Below are 15,917 nucleotides of genomic sequence, written 5' to 3'. Positions count from 1 at the left end.
AACAACTCATTTTCTTGCAGAGAAAAGAAAAAACTATTTTGTTTTTTGGAACTTTAATTCAAATTCTAGCTCCAGCTGCCCAGAAATTGTCATTCTGGGTTGTTTGCTTGCTTTTTTGGAATATTATGTCAAATCCAGAATAAAAGGTGTCTTAAAGCAATTACAGATGTCCAGGATATTAAATCTACAGAACATCCCAGCAATTTCCAAAAATGAGATAATGTTGCTCAAACATCACTGTGTGTTCTGTTTTACCTACTAATTTCACTAGGCTACACAGCAAAACTGAAACAATTTATTAAGTAGTTTTCTTTTTCTCTAAGTCCACAGAGAATGAGATTCTTCACTCCCACACTACCCAAGGAGTCTCTTGGGTCTCAGCTACCTCATGTCACAGACAACAACGTAGGCTTGGTCTGTAGGCTCCCCTGAAACACAGACCTTTCACAAAGGAGTAATATTTCCCTCAGGAAGGCTGGTATTTGTTTTTTTAAAAAGTTATTAAGGTGTTTGCATCCTACAAGTAACTAAACCTGTTTTAAACCATCATGGCTTCTATAAAGTGGCAATATTGACACTACTTTATTACAAGCAGAGCTTTCTGCACTGTCAGGGATACACCAGAGTCATTCTGTTTGTGTCAGCTGCTGAAGTATATGCACAGCACCAGCTCATACAGTGCAATTCAACTCGATCAGTTACTACTTGAGGGGCTGAAATAGGGTAAAGATTGCATATATATGGATTAATTTTCAAGGTAACTAACTTTCACTGACACAGCTCTATGAGTGTAGTTATACCAGTGCATAAAAGCTCAGTACAGAAAGGTAGGCAAGGGAAAAATACAGATAAACACTGTCACTGGCTTTAAAATTGTGACAGATGAGCACCTCAACAAAGTCTGAGTTTGGATTAAAAGCCTGATTTCTTTCACTGGCTGGTGGATTTAGAAGTGCTATGGAAACGAATCATCCTATGTCCTCTAATGCATTACAACATCACCCTCCCACTGGTCTGGTAACAATTCATATAGGCATGAGCCAGCTATTTTTTGGCCAAGGAAGAGTCTGGGGAAAAGTCTGTGTAAACACAGCTGGCAATATCTGTCTGCCAAGCCATTGGAACAAAGACTCACAAGAGTCAGCACCAACCACTTCTTTATGCTCAGACTGTCCAAGGATGTTAGACTGCAAAAGACCTTCTACACTAACATGTTTGGCCTCCTGCTGTTGCAGGAAGCTGCACCATATCATCCCATTACTAAAGGCATAAACACTGACTTGAAACAAGTTAGGTTGCTGTGCTTGACCAGTGAAAGGCAGCTTCAGATCTCCAACTCCTCAGATGGCTGAAAGCCTTCTGATTTTTTTTTTTTTTTTTCCCCTGGCTCAACTTATCCTATGGGTTCTTGTGTAATTAGCATTCCTTATTTTTTGCCTTCTCTTCCCATTTAATATTTATCTTTTCCATCCTTCTTTTTCCCAGTGCCCTGATAAAGTTAATTGTGCTACCTCTTTGCATACAATTTATTAAGTCTGACAAGTTTATAATCCCCTGTACCCCTCTGAACTGATCTCTATCCAAGCCAATGGACCCTCTATTTTATAGCAGAAATTCTGATTCTTAGCTCCTCAAGAACTCAGCTTTTTTGTTTTACTATTACTTCACCACAAAATATCCAGCGTCTCCACATTCTCAGTAATATATGGCCTTGCTCAGGCCTTGCTCAAAAGATCATCTACAAAATTGAAATTACCATTGCAGTGGACTTGATATATATTTATAATGCTTAGAAGAGTGCAGATGATGCCATTTGCTCTGGCATTTAAAACAGTCTTGGCAGATAATATGAGCTTCACTACAGTCAAGTTGCAAGTTACCTGCAGTTTAGGCCCAAGGCCTTTAGTTTGAGATACCAAGATAGGATCATCATAACCAGATGCTTTCAAGTCAAAGAAACCAGCAAAGCCTCCTACCTCTGAATGACTGCCTGTGAAGTACAAACATGTCAAGGATTATTTTAATGGAAATAAAAAAAAATCCAAAACAGTCATCAAGGCAAGTACTGTAAATTATTTCTTGGAGAAGACACCACTGTGTCCACTGACAGAAACATGCACAGCTTTATGAAGTATGGACCCCAAAGTCACATATTTCATGGTGTCGTAAACAGATAATTCTGTATTTGTGACCTGCAGACTGTGAATAGCAAAGGTTACACGTTTTACCAAACTGTTAACAGCTTGCCTTTCTTATTTGTGTAGCTACTTCAAGAAAAAAAAAATCAACATTTTCTTCAGTTGATCACTGCTACGAGTAAAGAACATAGTCTAAGGAGCAAATAACAAGGTCAGTGACTGTTAGCCACACTGATAACTGTTTGGATCAATCATAGAATCATAGAATCATAGAATCTTAGGGGTTGGAAGGGACCTCGAAAGATCATCTAGTCCAACCCCCCCTGCTAGAGCAGGGTCACCTAGAGCACATCACACAAGAACGCATCCAGGTGGGTTTTGAATGTCTCCAGTGAAGGAGACTCCACAACCTCCCTGGGCAGCCTGTTCCAGTGCTCTGTCACTCTCACAGTAAAAAAATTTTTCCGTATATTCACCTTGAACCTCCTATGCTCCAATTTCCACCCATTACCCCTTGTCCTGTCACTGGTCATCACTGAGAAAAGCCTAACTCCATCTCCCTGACACTCACCCCTTACGTATTTGTAAACATTAATGAGGTCACCCCTCAGTCTCCTTTTCTCCAAGCTAAAGAGACCCAGCTCCCTCAGCCTCTCCTCATAAGGGAGATGTTCCACTCCCTTAATCATCTTTGTAGCTCTGCGCTGGACTCTCTCAAGCAGATCCCTATCCTTCTTGAACTGAGGGGCCCAGAACTGGACACAATACTCCAGATGTGGCCTCACCAATGCAGAATAAAGAGGTAGGAGAACCTCTCTTGACCTACTAACCACACCCTTTCTAATGCACCCCAGGATGCCGTTGGCCTTCTTGGCCACAAGGGCACATTGCTGGCTCATGGTCATCCTCTTGTCTACCAGGATTCCCAGGTCCCTTTCTCCTACACTGCTCTCCAGCAGGTCAGCCCCCAACCTGTACTGGTGCATGGTGTTTTTCTTCCCCAAATGCAGAACTCTACACTTGCCCTTGTTGAACTTCATCATGTTTCTCCCCGCCCAACTCTCCAGCCTGTCTAAGTCCCTCTGAATGGCAGCACAGCCTTCTGGTGTGTCAGCCACTCCTCCCAGCTTAGTGTCATCTTGTGTTCATATATACAGTTGGATCACTCCTGTCCAAAACCACTCCACTAATCCAGGAGTTATTCTGTTCACTAGACTAATGTTGAAAAAGTGCAATCATCCTCATGTTAAGCCAACTATTTTTTAATTAAGTGGAGTGATGAGAAAGAAAGCTCAAATTCAATGCCAAGAATGCGTTGCTTACCTCCTGGAGGAAAAAAAAAAAAAAAAAAAAAGTTCTGTTGCATTCAATATACTGAGGAAGTCCAAAGATTCCTCCCAGTCTTACCTGATCTGATACCACTTACAAGTGATGTTTCCAGCTGATGAAACAGAACACCACTGGTTACAGCTTCCACACATCTCTCTTTGTATATCAGACCCCTGCGGAGAGTAAAGGCCATGCTAGCAGCAGTAGTAACATTTTCTGCATAGAGCATCATGCATCACACAACTGAGAAGAACAGATAAAAAAGTCTGGACTAGCATCTACTTCTGCTAGTGCCTTTGCTTACATACAGAGACTGCTTGAGAAGCTGTACACCCCGATGGCCAATGTCCTTCCTGTAAGTGGCACCTTTGAAACGTATGGCTGCTACACCCCTGTTGGCTTCTCCCAGTGCTTTCATCAGGTCCTCCTTAACAGCAGTAATGGAGAGGACTCTGCCACCACTCGTCACCACTCTGCCATCCTTCAACGTTGTGCCAGCATGGAACACCTGCAGCCCCAACTCTTTGGCTTGCAGCAGCCCTACAAAAGCAAAAGGAATTCTCACAGTATTTTAAATCACATGCTATGTTGGCAAAGCAGTGAAGATTGAAATCCTTGCTTCAACCGAGGCAGAACAACAATAAAGCTTCCCATCTTACCTCTCTTTTGAAAAACAGTATTACCAGTGAAGGGTATCCCACTCCACTGGCCCTAAGAGTCCCTTCTGAGACATCCAGTAGGGATACACACAGGAACAGAAATAAGGGGTCCAGGAGCCACAACAGGACATATAACTACCCTATGCCAGGGCAAAGCTGTGCTATACATATTTTTTAATTGTGAATAATTTGTGCAGTGATTTCCTGTATGAAATCACAATTCATAGCAGTTCACTGTCTGGATTCTCCTCTCCTTGATATTAAACCATTAATTATTATGTTACCTCAGCACTCCAACTGCCCACTCCACACAATTCCCTACCATGCCTGGAATCAGTGCTTTACAAACACTGCAGGTGGCTGTCCAATAGCTAAAACAAATGATATATTTTATTATTTTCATTTGTCTCCATGTATTTTGCTGTGAGAGGAAAACAAAATTGTTCAGGGTTTTTTTAAGGAGAGGAGAGGATAAGGAAAGAGGAGGAACTGCTGCCATCCCCTGGAAAAAAGCAAAACAAAACACTGTTTTCCCCTTGCTATCAGCTACACAGATTTCATAAATGAGTAAAAAGGACCTTTATACTTGCTGAAGGTACAATGTGTTACATTGCCCCAGCACTGCCATGACAAGGTCAAAGCTGAGGCCCAGCTGGCCTTGCTGTAATAGAAACTTAACCCCTTCCCATCATGTTTTAAGGAATACTCCATAATAAAATGTTTGTTGAGCCATTAAAAAGCAGCAACCAGTGTGAAAAACAGGAAAAAATAATAAGACACACACAGCTCCAGAAGTTGCAGTATAATAATAAAAGAATGAATTGAAAGCAATTGTTTATACTCTGCTTTTTGTGATTAACAAGCACGGGGGGGTCATACCATCATCTAAAGTTATGAATATCAACTTGAAAAAATGGCTAGTGAAAAGCAGCTCACTAGTAGAAGGATTCATTCTGTTATGTGGTTTGTTTTTTTATAGTTACAGAAATGCAGAATTTCCCAGAATATCACTGACCAAAAAAAATAAAACCAGTGAATGAGCTGGAAGAGGAGAGTGGGTGAGGAGAACATGACAGCAGAAATCCTGACAGGGCTGAAATCTTTCTCCTTGGATGATGTATTGTAACTGGAGTTCTGACAAAAATAAGGTGGCCTTGATGCAAGATCAGCTGTCTGAGTTGCTTTACACAAGGGAAGAGTAGAGCAACAGTTCCTTCTTCTTAAACATTTAAAAAATTTTAATGGGATGTTAAAGCACAACAATTTTAACACAACACTCAGTATTGATCTAAAGCCCACATGCCCACCTTCCCAAAAAACCTTCGAGCCCTATGAAGAAGAGGTCCTTATTAGTATTACACAGCAATGCCCCTGGCTGGCTGGCACAAGGGAAGGAGTCAAGCTGATGGTGGAGGCATGCACTGCTCCTATTTTAAAGGCCACAGGCCCTCAAGTCTCACCCTGGTCAGGTATTAGCTAAGTTCATGTGACCTCCCAGCAAGACAGCAAAGCTAGGAAAAAGCAGTCATGTGCTGACAACCCTGTGATCCAGGTTTCCAGTACAGTTTGTGGAAGGACTCCACACAGACACACCAGAGTTGTTCCAGGAGGATATAATGCTCCATCATCTTTTTTACCTCAGCAATGAGCTACAGATAGAGCTTTATAGAATGATGTAATTTGAAACATTTAGCTTCTGTGCTACTTTGGGCAGGCACACATTCCAATTAAAAGATCTTACTGAGCAGCTATCCCTTCCACAAGGACAAGCAGTGATGAATGAAGGTAGATTCTGATAGAGTGTGAGGGGTGGGATGGAGGAAAGCTGTACAGATCTCTGGGAGAAGAGTACTATCCTGAAATACTATTCTGAAATTAAATAGTAAACAACCTACTGCAGTTACCTGTTACCTCCATGCCTTTGTCATAGTCTCCTGGGTATCCTGGGCTTGCCATAACCACACATACAGCTGTACTATTTTCTGACCAGGCTGGCATGAAGCTGCAGAGTTTGCCATCAATTGCTGCTTGAATCACTTCATAAAAATCATTTTTAAGCAGTGGAAGAATTACCTGCAGAAAAATTTGATAGTGACAGAAGCTAATTTTTATTTTGCTGACTTGTTGAAATTCAACTTGGGGAAAATTAAATAAATAGAGTAATATCTGTACCTGCCAAACTGGAAATACTGTATTTCCCTATACCAGTAGATTTGGAAACTATAGGTGAGCATTAATTTGCAGAATCTTTCTGCAACAGGAATAAATTTACAAACATGAGATGTGACATCATGTTGAAGGAACCTGAATTTAAGCCTCTCTCATTCTTCTTCTATCCAGAAAAATAACACCTGAGAAACAGCTTTTTAACTTAAATTCTTTAACTAACAATTCACAGAAGCTGACAAGCTAAAATTTTAAGTTACCTCATATATTATCTAAAACCTTCTCATTCAGATCTGTATGTTCAGGTAAAGGAAGACACAAATTCAAATATATCATACATATTTCCCTAAAGATAACAGTCAGAGGTAAAGGAATAAAGCATATTTTAAGTTTCCAGTATCTTTCACTCACCTGGCACTGAGGGTCACCAAACTGACATTTAAAGTTTAAAATTTTCACACCATCTTTGGTAAGCATTAAACCTGCTTGGAGCACACCTGAACAGAAAGAACACAGCCAAGGAAGTTAATATAACTGTTTCTTTTTCAAGAACTCCTTTAAATGCAGACACTATTTTGGAATGATGGATGCATTTCTGCAAACTGTAAGGAATTAGGAATAGGGATTCTGCAAGCAGTTATACACAAGTATCAATAATTCCACAAAAAACAACAAAGTGGTTAACAACAACCTGAGGAACATTGCATCACATTTTATATGGAGTACAATAAAAAGCAACCCCTCTGCATCAGAAAGTTGGATTCTGCCTTCTGTTACAGACCTCTAATTGCAGGTCTTCAGAGATTAGAAGGAACTGACAGGATGAAGAAAACAGTTCCTGTAAAACTCCATTCATTATGCTGACATTGTGATTTTCTTACCAGTAGGTGCACTGTTGTTATGCATAGAGATGTTTAACTCTGTATTTGAGGCAAAAATAACAAACCAAAATTCGCTACTGCTGCTAACAGCCAAGAACAAACAAAGAGTTATTTAAGTTGGCGTGCTGGGATTTCTACTCAATACACATACATGCATGTGGTGATCTCCAGCAATCCTTTCATTGTATAATCAGAAAATCAATCCCCAGAGAACAGCAAGTGTTGAAAATGTAAACCCCAAAAAGCATCAGGTCCTTCAACATCATCCTGAAAGTGCTCAGCACCCACTACATTATTACTGTGGATTTGGGTATTGTAAAAAAGTTACCAATTACCAGCAAATACATCACAGATTGGAACCCAACTCTTCACATGTATGTGATCTTGACAGTCTACAGTACCAAGAGGAGCCACTGGCATTAAGTGACAGCTGTGAGCATCACCTTCCTTTTCCAAAACAGCTTTAGGACAAAGATTTTATGAAAACTTACATTGCTGTACATAGGAGTGACAAGGCAAGTGAACTTAAATATGTATTGTACCTCCAACCACAGAATCTGATTGCAACCATTTAAATAAAAATATTTAACAAACATACAGTATGTTTGATGGAGAAAAGATGAAAATTCTTCTCAACAAATGAGGAGCTAAAAACCAAACTAGTGAGGCTTAATACTGCATGAGAATTAACTTTTTGGGTTTTTTTTACAAATATTATTTGGAATTCAAAAGCAATCCCTAACAATGAAACTGATCTTGATGTGACTTTGCCTTGGTTTTCAACTGAATGCTTACTTACCTACATATGCTGTTCCTTCTTGTCTCATACTATCAACAACATGCTGAAGGATAGCATCATTGATTTTCTCTAGAAGAACTTCCGGAACCTGAAGATCAACATCAATCTGAGTGAGACAGTGATGCCACTTGCTGGACTAGCTCATAGGACCTGGAAGGACTGGGGTAAGTAAACACCTCAGCTGTGTTTTCTGCTCTCCCACCCACAACCCAGTGTGCTCCTTCCATTTGGGTGCCACTGTCTGAAGAACAGATACACTGATGCCCTCTCTCCCAAGATTTTTTGTTTGGTTCTTTCTATAGAGGGCCCAACTTTACGGAGGTTTGAGACACTGGCCAATGTGGGCTATATGTAGGAAGATTGTTTATGTACTTAGAGAAAAACACTAATAATGTCCTTGCACAGCATATTTAGAACAATGCAGTCAGCTTGAAGAGTCAACAATAAATCATGTTGAAGATACAAAGACTCCTGGCACATGGAGAATTTTGTAGGGACATTTCAAGTGATGCTAAGAGGAGCAGGGAAACACCAAGTTTAGAAATAACGGGAAAATTAAATTCCAAGTTTAAAAAGAAGAAAAAGGTTAACACTACGTTTAGGAATAATGGAACATGTAAAGAAGCTCAGAAAAAAGAAAAAAAGAAAAGTAAAAAAATAAACACCAACTTCAGAAACATTAAAAAACATAAAAGACTACCCATCAGAACACTATCTCACTAAATCTGTAAGAATGACTATGGAACTTTGAGCCCCGTGTTGTGCTTACACAAGGAACGCATCGATCAATTCCAGAAGAAATCTGGCCTGTGTGATAGAAACAAGACTGGGCCCTAGAGGAGGTATATTAACCACAGATATGATCAGACTTTTTGCAGGCTGAAGAGAAGGACTGCTATACCTGAGGAACAGGGCAATAGGCTCCCATCCCTCCAGTGTTTGGACCTTGGTCGCCATCCAGTAATCGTTTGTGGGCCTGGGCTGGAGGCATTGAGGCAACAGTGACACCATCCGTGAAGCACAAGCACTGTTAAGAGAGGCACACAACAAAGAAACAGTGACAATGTTCTGTCCTAAGGGAAGTTAACACTGCTGGTCACACGCTGAGGCTGAGTTCTGCCAAAAAAAAATGTAGGAACCAAAGCTAGAAAGCACAGCTAACTTATTTTGCTGCAAGCCCACTGACCTGAAGGACTCATTGAGCTCTCTTTTTTAAATAAACAAGACAAACATTAGCCCTCATAACAATTCCTTTCTGATTAATTAAATCTTGACCTATGGGTCACATGGACATATGATTACCTTAAGACATGTGAATAGTCTTCATGGATTGACAGAATTATTCAGATGGTTCAAGTTAAAACCATGTATTTGCAGATCTGGGGCCTGAATGAGTATCCAGTGCAGGACAAACCTTGCACAAAGGACATGTTTTCAGTTTTCATGTGGCATATAATATGCATGCTTAAGTTTCATCCTGCCACTGGGTAGTAATCCATGGCAAGGAAAGGGCTAAAATACGTACTAAACATTAGCACAAAATTATTGATGTAACAAGAATTACCAAGAGTAAGTCCACACAAGCATGTTTTAGATCAGCATAGGAAAAATATCTTTTTTTCACCTAAAAAGAACCATAATTGCAATTTTATGGCTAATGTAGAAGAAAATTCCACTAATAACATGCATCAATTGGTATGAATTAAGTATGAAACAAGTTGCTTAGATTGCATATTTATATATGTAAGTGCAAATAAATAAATAAATAAATCCTATTTGAAACAATAAACTTTTTTGTTTATGCAAAGAGCATAGCAATACTGCCAAATAGCACATAACCACACCGCCAATCACATACAGAAAGTTCTTCCCCTTGAAGAAGTTCTTCAATAACAACCATTTCTCCAAACATTCTGTCCTGTCCAAAAAAAAAAAAAAAAAAATTTCTCCAGTTAAAAAACATGATACCTAATGGCTAAATCTTATCTTTATTTTCTTTTCACAGAAAAAGATAAAAAAAACCAAAAGAACCCAATGTATATGAAAAGTACCAAGTTGCTTGAATTCTAGAACATTGAGCAGAGCAAATAGAATCTCATTTGGAGATAAGCAAGAGACATTGAAATGCACCTTTTTAGACCCTTGGAGCCAAAGAAAAATGGAAAAGTTGGAGGGGCAGGACTCAGTGCTGGAAGGAGAGTTCAGTCTCAAACTCCACAAAACGCTGCTGACTGCCCACTGTCTGGGGCAAACACAAGGAATTTGAGGATGATACCCAGAACAATTCTTTAATCAAATGGGCAAATTTCTCCTGAAAACACTTCACAGAATCACAGAATTACCCTGGTTGGAAAAGACTTTAAAGATCATTGAGTCCAACTGTTAACCTAACACTGACAAGTTCTTAACTAAACCATATTCCTAAGTACTATGTCTATATGACTCCTAAATACCTCCAGGGATGGTGACTCCACCACTGCCCTGGGCAGCCTGTTCCAATGCCTGATAACCCTTTTGGTGAAGAAATTCTTCCTAACTTCCAATCTAAACCTCTAAACTTGAGGCCATTTCCTCTTGTTCTATGCTTGTAACTTCATTGAACACACCAATCCTCACCTATTTACAACCTCCTTTCAGGCAGTTGTAGAGAGTGATAAGGTCTCCCCTCAGCTTCCTTTTCTCTAGGCTAAACAACCCCAGTTCCCTCAGCTGCACCTTGTAAGACATATGCTCCAAACCCTTCAGCAGCTTTGTTGCCCTTCTCTGGACACACTCTAGTAGCTCAATGTCCTTTTTGTAGTGAGGGGCCCAAAACTGAACAGGGTACTCAAGGTGCAGCCTCACTACTGCCGAGTACAAGGGCAAGATCACTTGCTTTCTATGGCTGAAATTGCAAACTGACACACTACAGAACATCAATAATTGGATTCCCACTGATTAATTAAAGATTTATCCACCTGCATAATCTCTTGGACAGCTCTGCAGGCTTCCTCTTTGCTGGCTGCAATGGTCACTTCTTTTCTAGCAGCAGGGCCCCTCGCCCGTACAACTCGTGCAGGAAAGTCTGTGCTTTAAATGAGAGCAAAAGTGAGATTCAGGCTTTCCTACTGCATCCAGTGAAAAAATACTTTTAAGCTAAATGTCTGCTCTGTTCTTCCTGTTTCTTTTTCTGAACAGCTGAAGAACAGCACTTCAGAAAAATACACTCCCTGCTAGCCCATCCTGTCATGGAGGTGAATGTGCTCTTATAGTCCTCAGCACAGGACTGTGAACCACAAATCCATGAATTCTTTTGTTAGTTCTGACACCAACTCAATATATATCCTTGGACAAGTCACTGAAATGTAACACCTCACAGTTTCTTCCTCTTTTCCCTGAGTTGGATTACTATTTTATTCCCATCATAGGTTTGGAAAAGGGAATTAATTGATGATTTATAGTTTCATAACACCAGATTACAGTACATAATCTTATAAATCACTACGGAAGTTCTCTTTAGGGTTGTAAGGTTAAGGCTGAGTTAGGTCTTCCACATAAAGGATATGTCAGAACTACTGTATTAACACTGTATCCCCAGAACTGTTCTGCTTACTCTTAAACACAAACTAAATCTAGAATTTATTTAAAAAAAAAAAAAAAGAAGAAGAAGGAAAAAAACAGCATAACATTAACATATTTTAACTACACTTTCCCCATTCACCTCTCTCCAGCTTGTGGACAAATAAAATGTCCCTTTCAAAGGGCCTACTCTACACACTACTAGCCTGTTTTCTGAAACAACACTTCATTCCTCCTTTCCACATTATTATTTATATCAGGATAAATCTCAACCCTAGATTTATACAAGCAGCCAAAGAAGGCTCACACAAAGCTCCCTTTCTCCACATGCCAGTGAGCCAACCTGAGTCTCATGCATGCCCTCAGATATAAAAGTTGTTGTCCTGCTTCTCCACATGGCAGTAATACAGTCTAAATGCTGTTACAGAGCAAAGTCAGTAAAAAGGTTGTCTTTATTTAAAAAACTAAAAAGTTCCACTGGATTATACCACATGTAGCACGTGACAGCAAAGACAAGAAGTCCATGAAACCAGCACGCAGCCACAGACCAGTGCAGTGGAACACAGCAGCTGCTGTAAGACTGGACCAAAATAGCCACAGTGGTAAGTTACTCCTAAAGGATCCCCAGTGACTTCAGAGGCATGACTGCTCAAAGCAACTGAAGAGAGATGCAGTTACATTTCTCTCTCCATGTAAGAGAGATACCATTTAGCCTTGAAGAAATATGAGTATCCTCCCTAAGTTATGAGTGTTTGACCAGTCCCTCCCACATCACTCCACAGACAATATTTTGGTGGTATCTGTCGGAGTACAAATTATTCTTACCCCTACAGAAAGATTTATTGAAATATTTTTTATCTGCCACAGTTTTGTGTTGTTGTTTGGGGTTTTTTGTCTTTTAAATGGCTAACTAGCATCCTGAAGAAGCTGATCAAAGCAAAGAGGAGCTGTGGACTGTGAACAGAAAAATCAACCAGTTTAAATTCCCAACACCTTCACCATCTGTCTCTAATTACAAAACTGATTAATTTCATAGCTACAAGAAGACCAAGAGTGGAAAATTTACCTAGTTCTAGGTAGCCACGATGGGTGAAGGCCTAATGCATAGAAAACTTGACAGAGGAGTTTCCAGTATCAAAATATTTACCTGATAATAAACCTACAAGCTTCCTGGGGATTGGTGAAGGCTTTCCATTTTGCTGTTGGGATCCCATGTCGATCTAGAAAGGCTTTGGCAAAACTAGTGTTGGATGCCAGCTGGGCTGCTTTTGCAGATGGTCCAAAACACCTAACTCCAGCTGCTCTCAAGTCATCAATGATGCCTCATTATCAAAACCAGCAAAAAAACCAAGTCATCTCGTCAGAAACATCAAACCATTTTGAGAAAAAGAAAACCACATAACCATTCCAGCAGTCAGTTACACTTCTCCTTGTCTCAAACAACTAATTCATCCTTAAAATAAGATTCTGCATATCCAATGACCTGTTTAATCATTTAGTCTTAAGAGGTCTTTAGCTCTTTACATTACTAAGCACTGCCACAGTTACCAACCATGACTAGTTAGGACTGTCTGGTGCTTCTGTTTCCTATTTGAAGCACAGAGATCTTACTGTACCACACTACAGTAACACACATTATGGTCTGGGTACTGCTGCATACAGCAACAATGTCAGAACTATTTCAAGAAAATTCTTTATATAAAGGAAAACAGAGCAGAAGACACAAGAGGACTTGTAACTGTTACTGATTCTTGATCGTTATTTTCCCTGTTGATTTCTAACATACAAAAAGTGACACACTGTTATGAAGCCAAATGTTTTAAGTGACTAGTTTACATTTATGAGATAATCCAGATTTTCTTACTCTTCAGTTTAATTAATTCAGTGTGTCCTAAGATATGGAAGGGAAAATTTTAAAGCAGAATTCAAGGTGTTTATTTTCACTGTCAAGTTAATTTATTTCAGCCTTACCAGCTGCCAAAAGAGCTTCTTGTCCAACTAACACAAGTCCAATGTTATGATCTTTGCAGAACTGGATAACAATAGTGTGATTGCTCACTAAAACAGCTGAAAAGGAAAAGGAAATATAATTAAGTTACCATTGTAAAGTCTAAATAAGAGATGGGAGATGATAATGTCATTGCTCCACCATTATTAAAATAATGAAACAGACCATGAAGGGCAAAGTAAGACAAGCAATATGATAATAGCAGAGTCCAGAACAAACAGTGAACATTTCTAATTTGCATGACTGGTTTTCTTATGCATCTTCGAATGTACTAAATGTATTTAGTTTGCTATATGTAATGAAAATGAACTTTAAAAAACTGCTTATCACAACAGAGTAAAAACTGTAAAAAAAACCAACCATAAATTCATAAGGAAACTAAATTTCAACATCTGAGCAAAGATTTACTCAATGTCAATGCACGATGTAACTAAATTTATCTAAGCAGCCAGGGCAGGCATCAGGGATGTTTCTAACCAGAGGTAATAACTTTGAGCCTTCTATTCCTCTGTTTACTTTTGCTAAAATCCATCAGTGAATTCAAGCATAACAGAGGGAGGAAAGAGATAAGGTGTAGAAATACAGTCTCATATAAGCCTTTTAAAAAGCTAGGCTAAAAATAGCTGTAGTATGAAGTTTTAGTAGGCAGTTCTAAAATTCAGAAACAAAGCATACAGAAAAAAATAAATATGTGCCTAAAATAATTTGTGGTACCAGTAAAGAAAAGCACAATTGTTATCTCAATGCAAATGTGGTCAGTTTTGTTCTGATACCCCTATTGGTGATTGCTTGTCATAATGTTCTATATTTTCCCCCTTTTTACCTGAATTGGAGATTTTTCCATTGTCAGCTGTTCCTGCATTTCCTGGAGCAACAAACACTTGTTTTACATGGGGGGACTGGGCCAACTTCCAGGCCAGTGCATGCTCTCTCCCTCCACTGCCAATCACCAACACTCGATCAGCCATTAGCCTGTGCAAACCCAGAATTGTAATATATAGTACTATTCATTTAGTTCACAAACCCATGTAAAAATAAACAAAAATATATAAATTGTGTCCCTCACTTCTAATTGGTAAGTAACATGAATCCAGTTCATATTAGAATGGCATCTTGTTAGACCTCCAAACAAAGGGACTGCACCAGTAGTGTCACTGCATGGATGCATCATTCACATTTTGGTCTAAATACTGACAGCAGTTGAATCACTAAGAATTTTTCCTACTTGTTTCACCATAGTCAAGATTTTCTCTCTTAAGTAACCAGGCTGAAATGATCTCGTCATGACTAGGTCTCATCAAGTCCTTTGCACAGCTGCACAGGACAGGACAGAAAGTTTCATACAAATGTTCTAGGTAACCTACCAGATAACTATATTTCCAACTGAACACTGTGGTAAATCTTCTATGAGCATAAACATCCTCAGTAATAAATGGCAAAGACAGTTTTCAGGGCAGATTTTATACTTTGACAATTGCTAAGAGGGTAACTTCAGCAGAATAGCATGCTCAATAAAAGAACAACTGTTAATTTCACTAGCACACTGACATTTAAAACAGTACCTCAATAATATTTCTAGGCAAATTATTTTTGATTTATTTCAGAAAGATTATCATACTCAACATAGGTCACATCTGCAAACTTAATTTTTCCTTATGTGCTGAATGTGGACAAATGTCAGAAAGAAAACACACCCCAGAACATGACCTTTAAGGAAGATGCTAATGGCATAAACCAGTCCTTACCCAGGAAATAGATAATAAATTAAAGGTACCATAAAACACCAGCTTTACAAGCAACATGTCAGCAGTCCTTTCCCAAGAAATCATAACCATTGGTCTGAGTTCATTACACAGTTTCTAAACGCAAACAGAAGCTATACTGAGGTATAATATTTCAGAAAAGATGTTTGTAGAACTGTGACAAATCAATAAACATGTTTTTATTATTTGTTCCTGAGACAGTACTTAGATGTCTTAATGTAATAACAATAACATAAAATTTAACTATATATATTTTCATAGTTATTAAATTGTCCAAGTACAATGTGAGTACTTCGAGCAGCCGGTCTCTGGGGATTACAGACCACTGTGGATTAATTAAGGGACTAATTTTAAGTTTTAGGTGCTGCACCCTAAGCATATAAACACAGACCGTATGCTTAATGTGCTATCAATTGCCAGAGTGATTTCTCGGCAAGAGACTTTTCTAAGTTTTATACTGTGTAACTATCTGATATGTCAGACTTTGTCTTTCCTTACCTCACTGCTTGGCAAATAATTCAGGAGTCACTAGGAAGTTGCCCTGAACTTCAAAGTAAAGGGTTACAGTTGCTCCATCTCTAACAAAGACATCAACATGCTCTCAACATAGCTGCAT

The 15,917-nt window shown here is 39.1% G+C and overlaps 1 protein-coding gene across 1 annotated transcript in view; it reads right to left on the bottom strand.

Moving 5' to 3' along the window:
• The window catches only part of LOC127389658 (trifunctional purine biosynthetic protein adenosine-3-like), a 28,525-nt gene that overhangs the window by 9,563 nt on the left and 3,045 nt on the right, over nt 1–15,917 (bottom strand). Inside the window, exons 5-16 of the mRNA XM_051630404.1 lie at nt 14,362–14,510; nt 13,502–13,597; nt 12,678–12,852; nt 10,930–11,041; nt 9,831–9,890; nt 8,874–8,999; nt 7,973–8,060; nt 6,704–6,789; nt 6,031–6,199; nt 3,776–4,007; nt 3,546–3,640; nt 1,881–1,990 (exon numbers count right to left, since the gene is read on the bottom strand). Coding sequence (XP_051486364.1) covers nt 1,881–1,990; nt 3,546–3,640; nt 3,776–4,007; nt 6,031–6,199; nt 6,704–6,789; nt 7,973–8,060; nt 8,874–8,999; nt 9,831–9,890; nt 10,930–11,041; nt 12,678–12,852; nt 13,502–13,597; nt 14,362–14,506 — 1,494 coding nt within the window. The 5' untranslated portion in view covers nt 14,507–14,510. The remainder of the gene's footprint in view (nt 1–1,880; nt 1,991–3,545; nt 3,641–3,775; nt 4,008–6,030; nt 6,200–6,703; nt 6,790–7,972; nt 8,061–8,873; nt 9,000–9,830; nt 9,891–10,929; nt 11,042–12,677; nt 12,853–13,501; nt 13,598–14,361; nt 14,511–15,917) is intronic.

Source organism: Apus apus, chromosome 1, assembly GCF_020740795.1.
Source record: "Apus apus isolate bApuApu2 chromosome 1, bApuApu2.pri.cur, whole genome shotgun sequence".
Lineage (NCBI taxonomy): Eukaryota > Metazoa > Chordata > Aves > Apodiformes > Apodidae > Apus > Apus apus.
The sequence above is the reverse complement of the archived record's forward strand: the minus strand, read 5'-3'. Positions and strand labels throughout refer to the sequence as shown.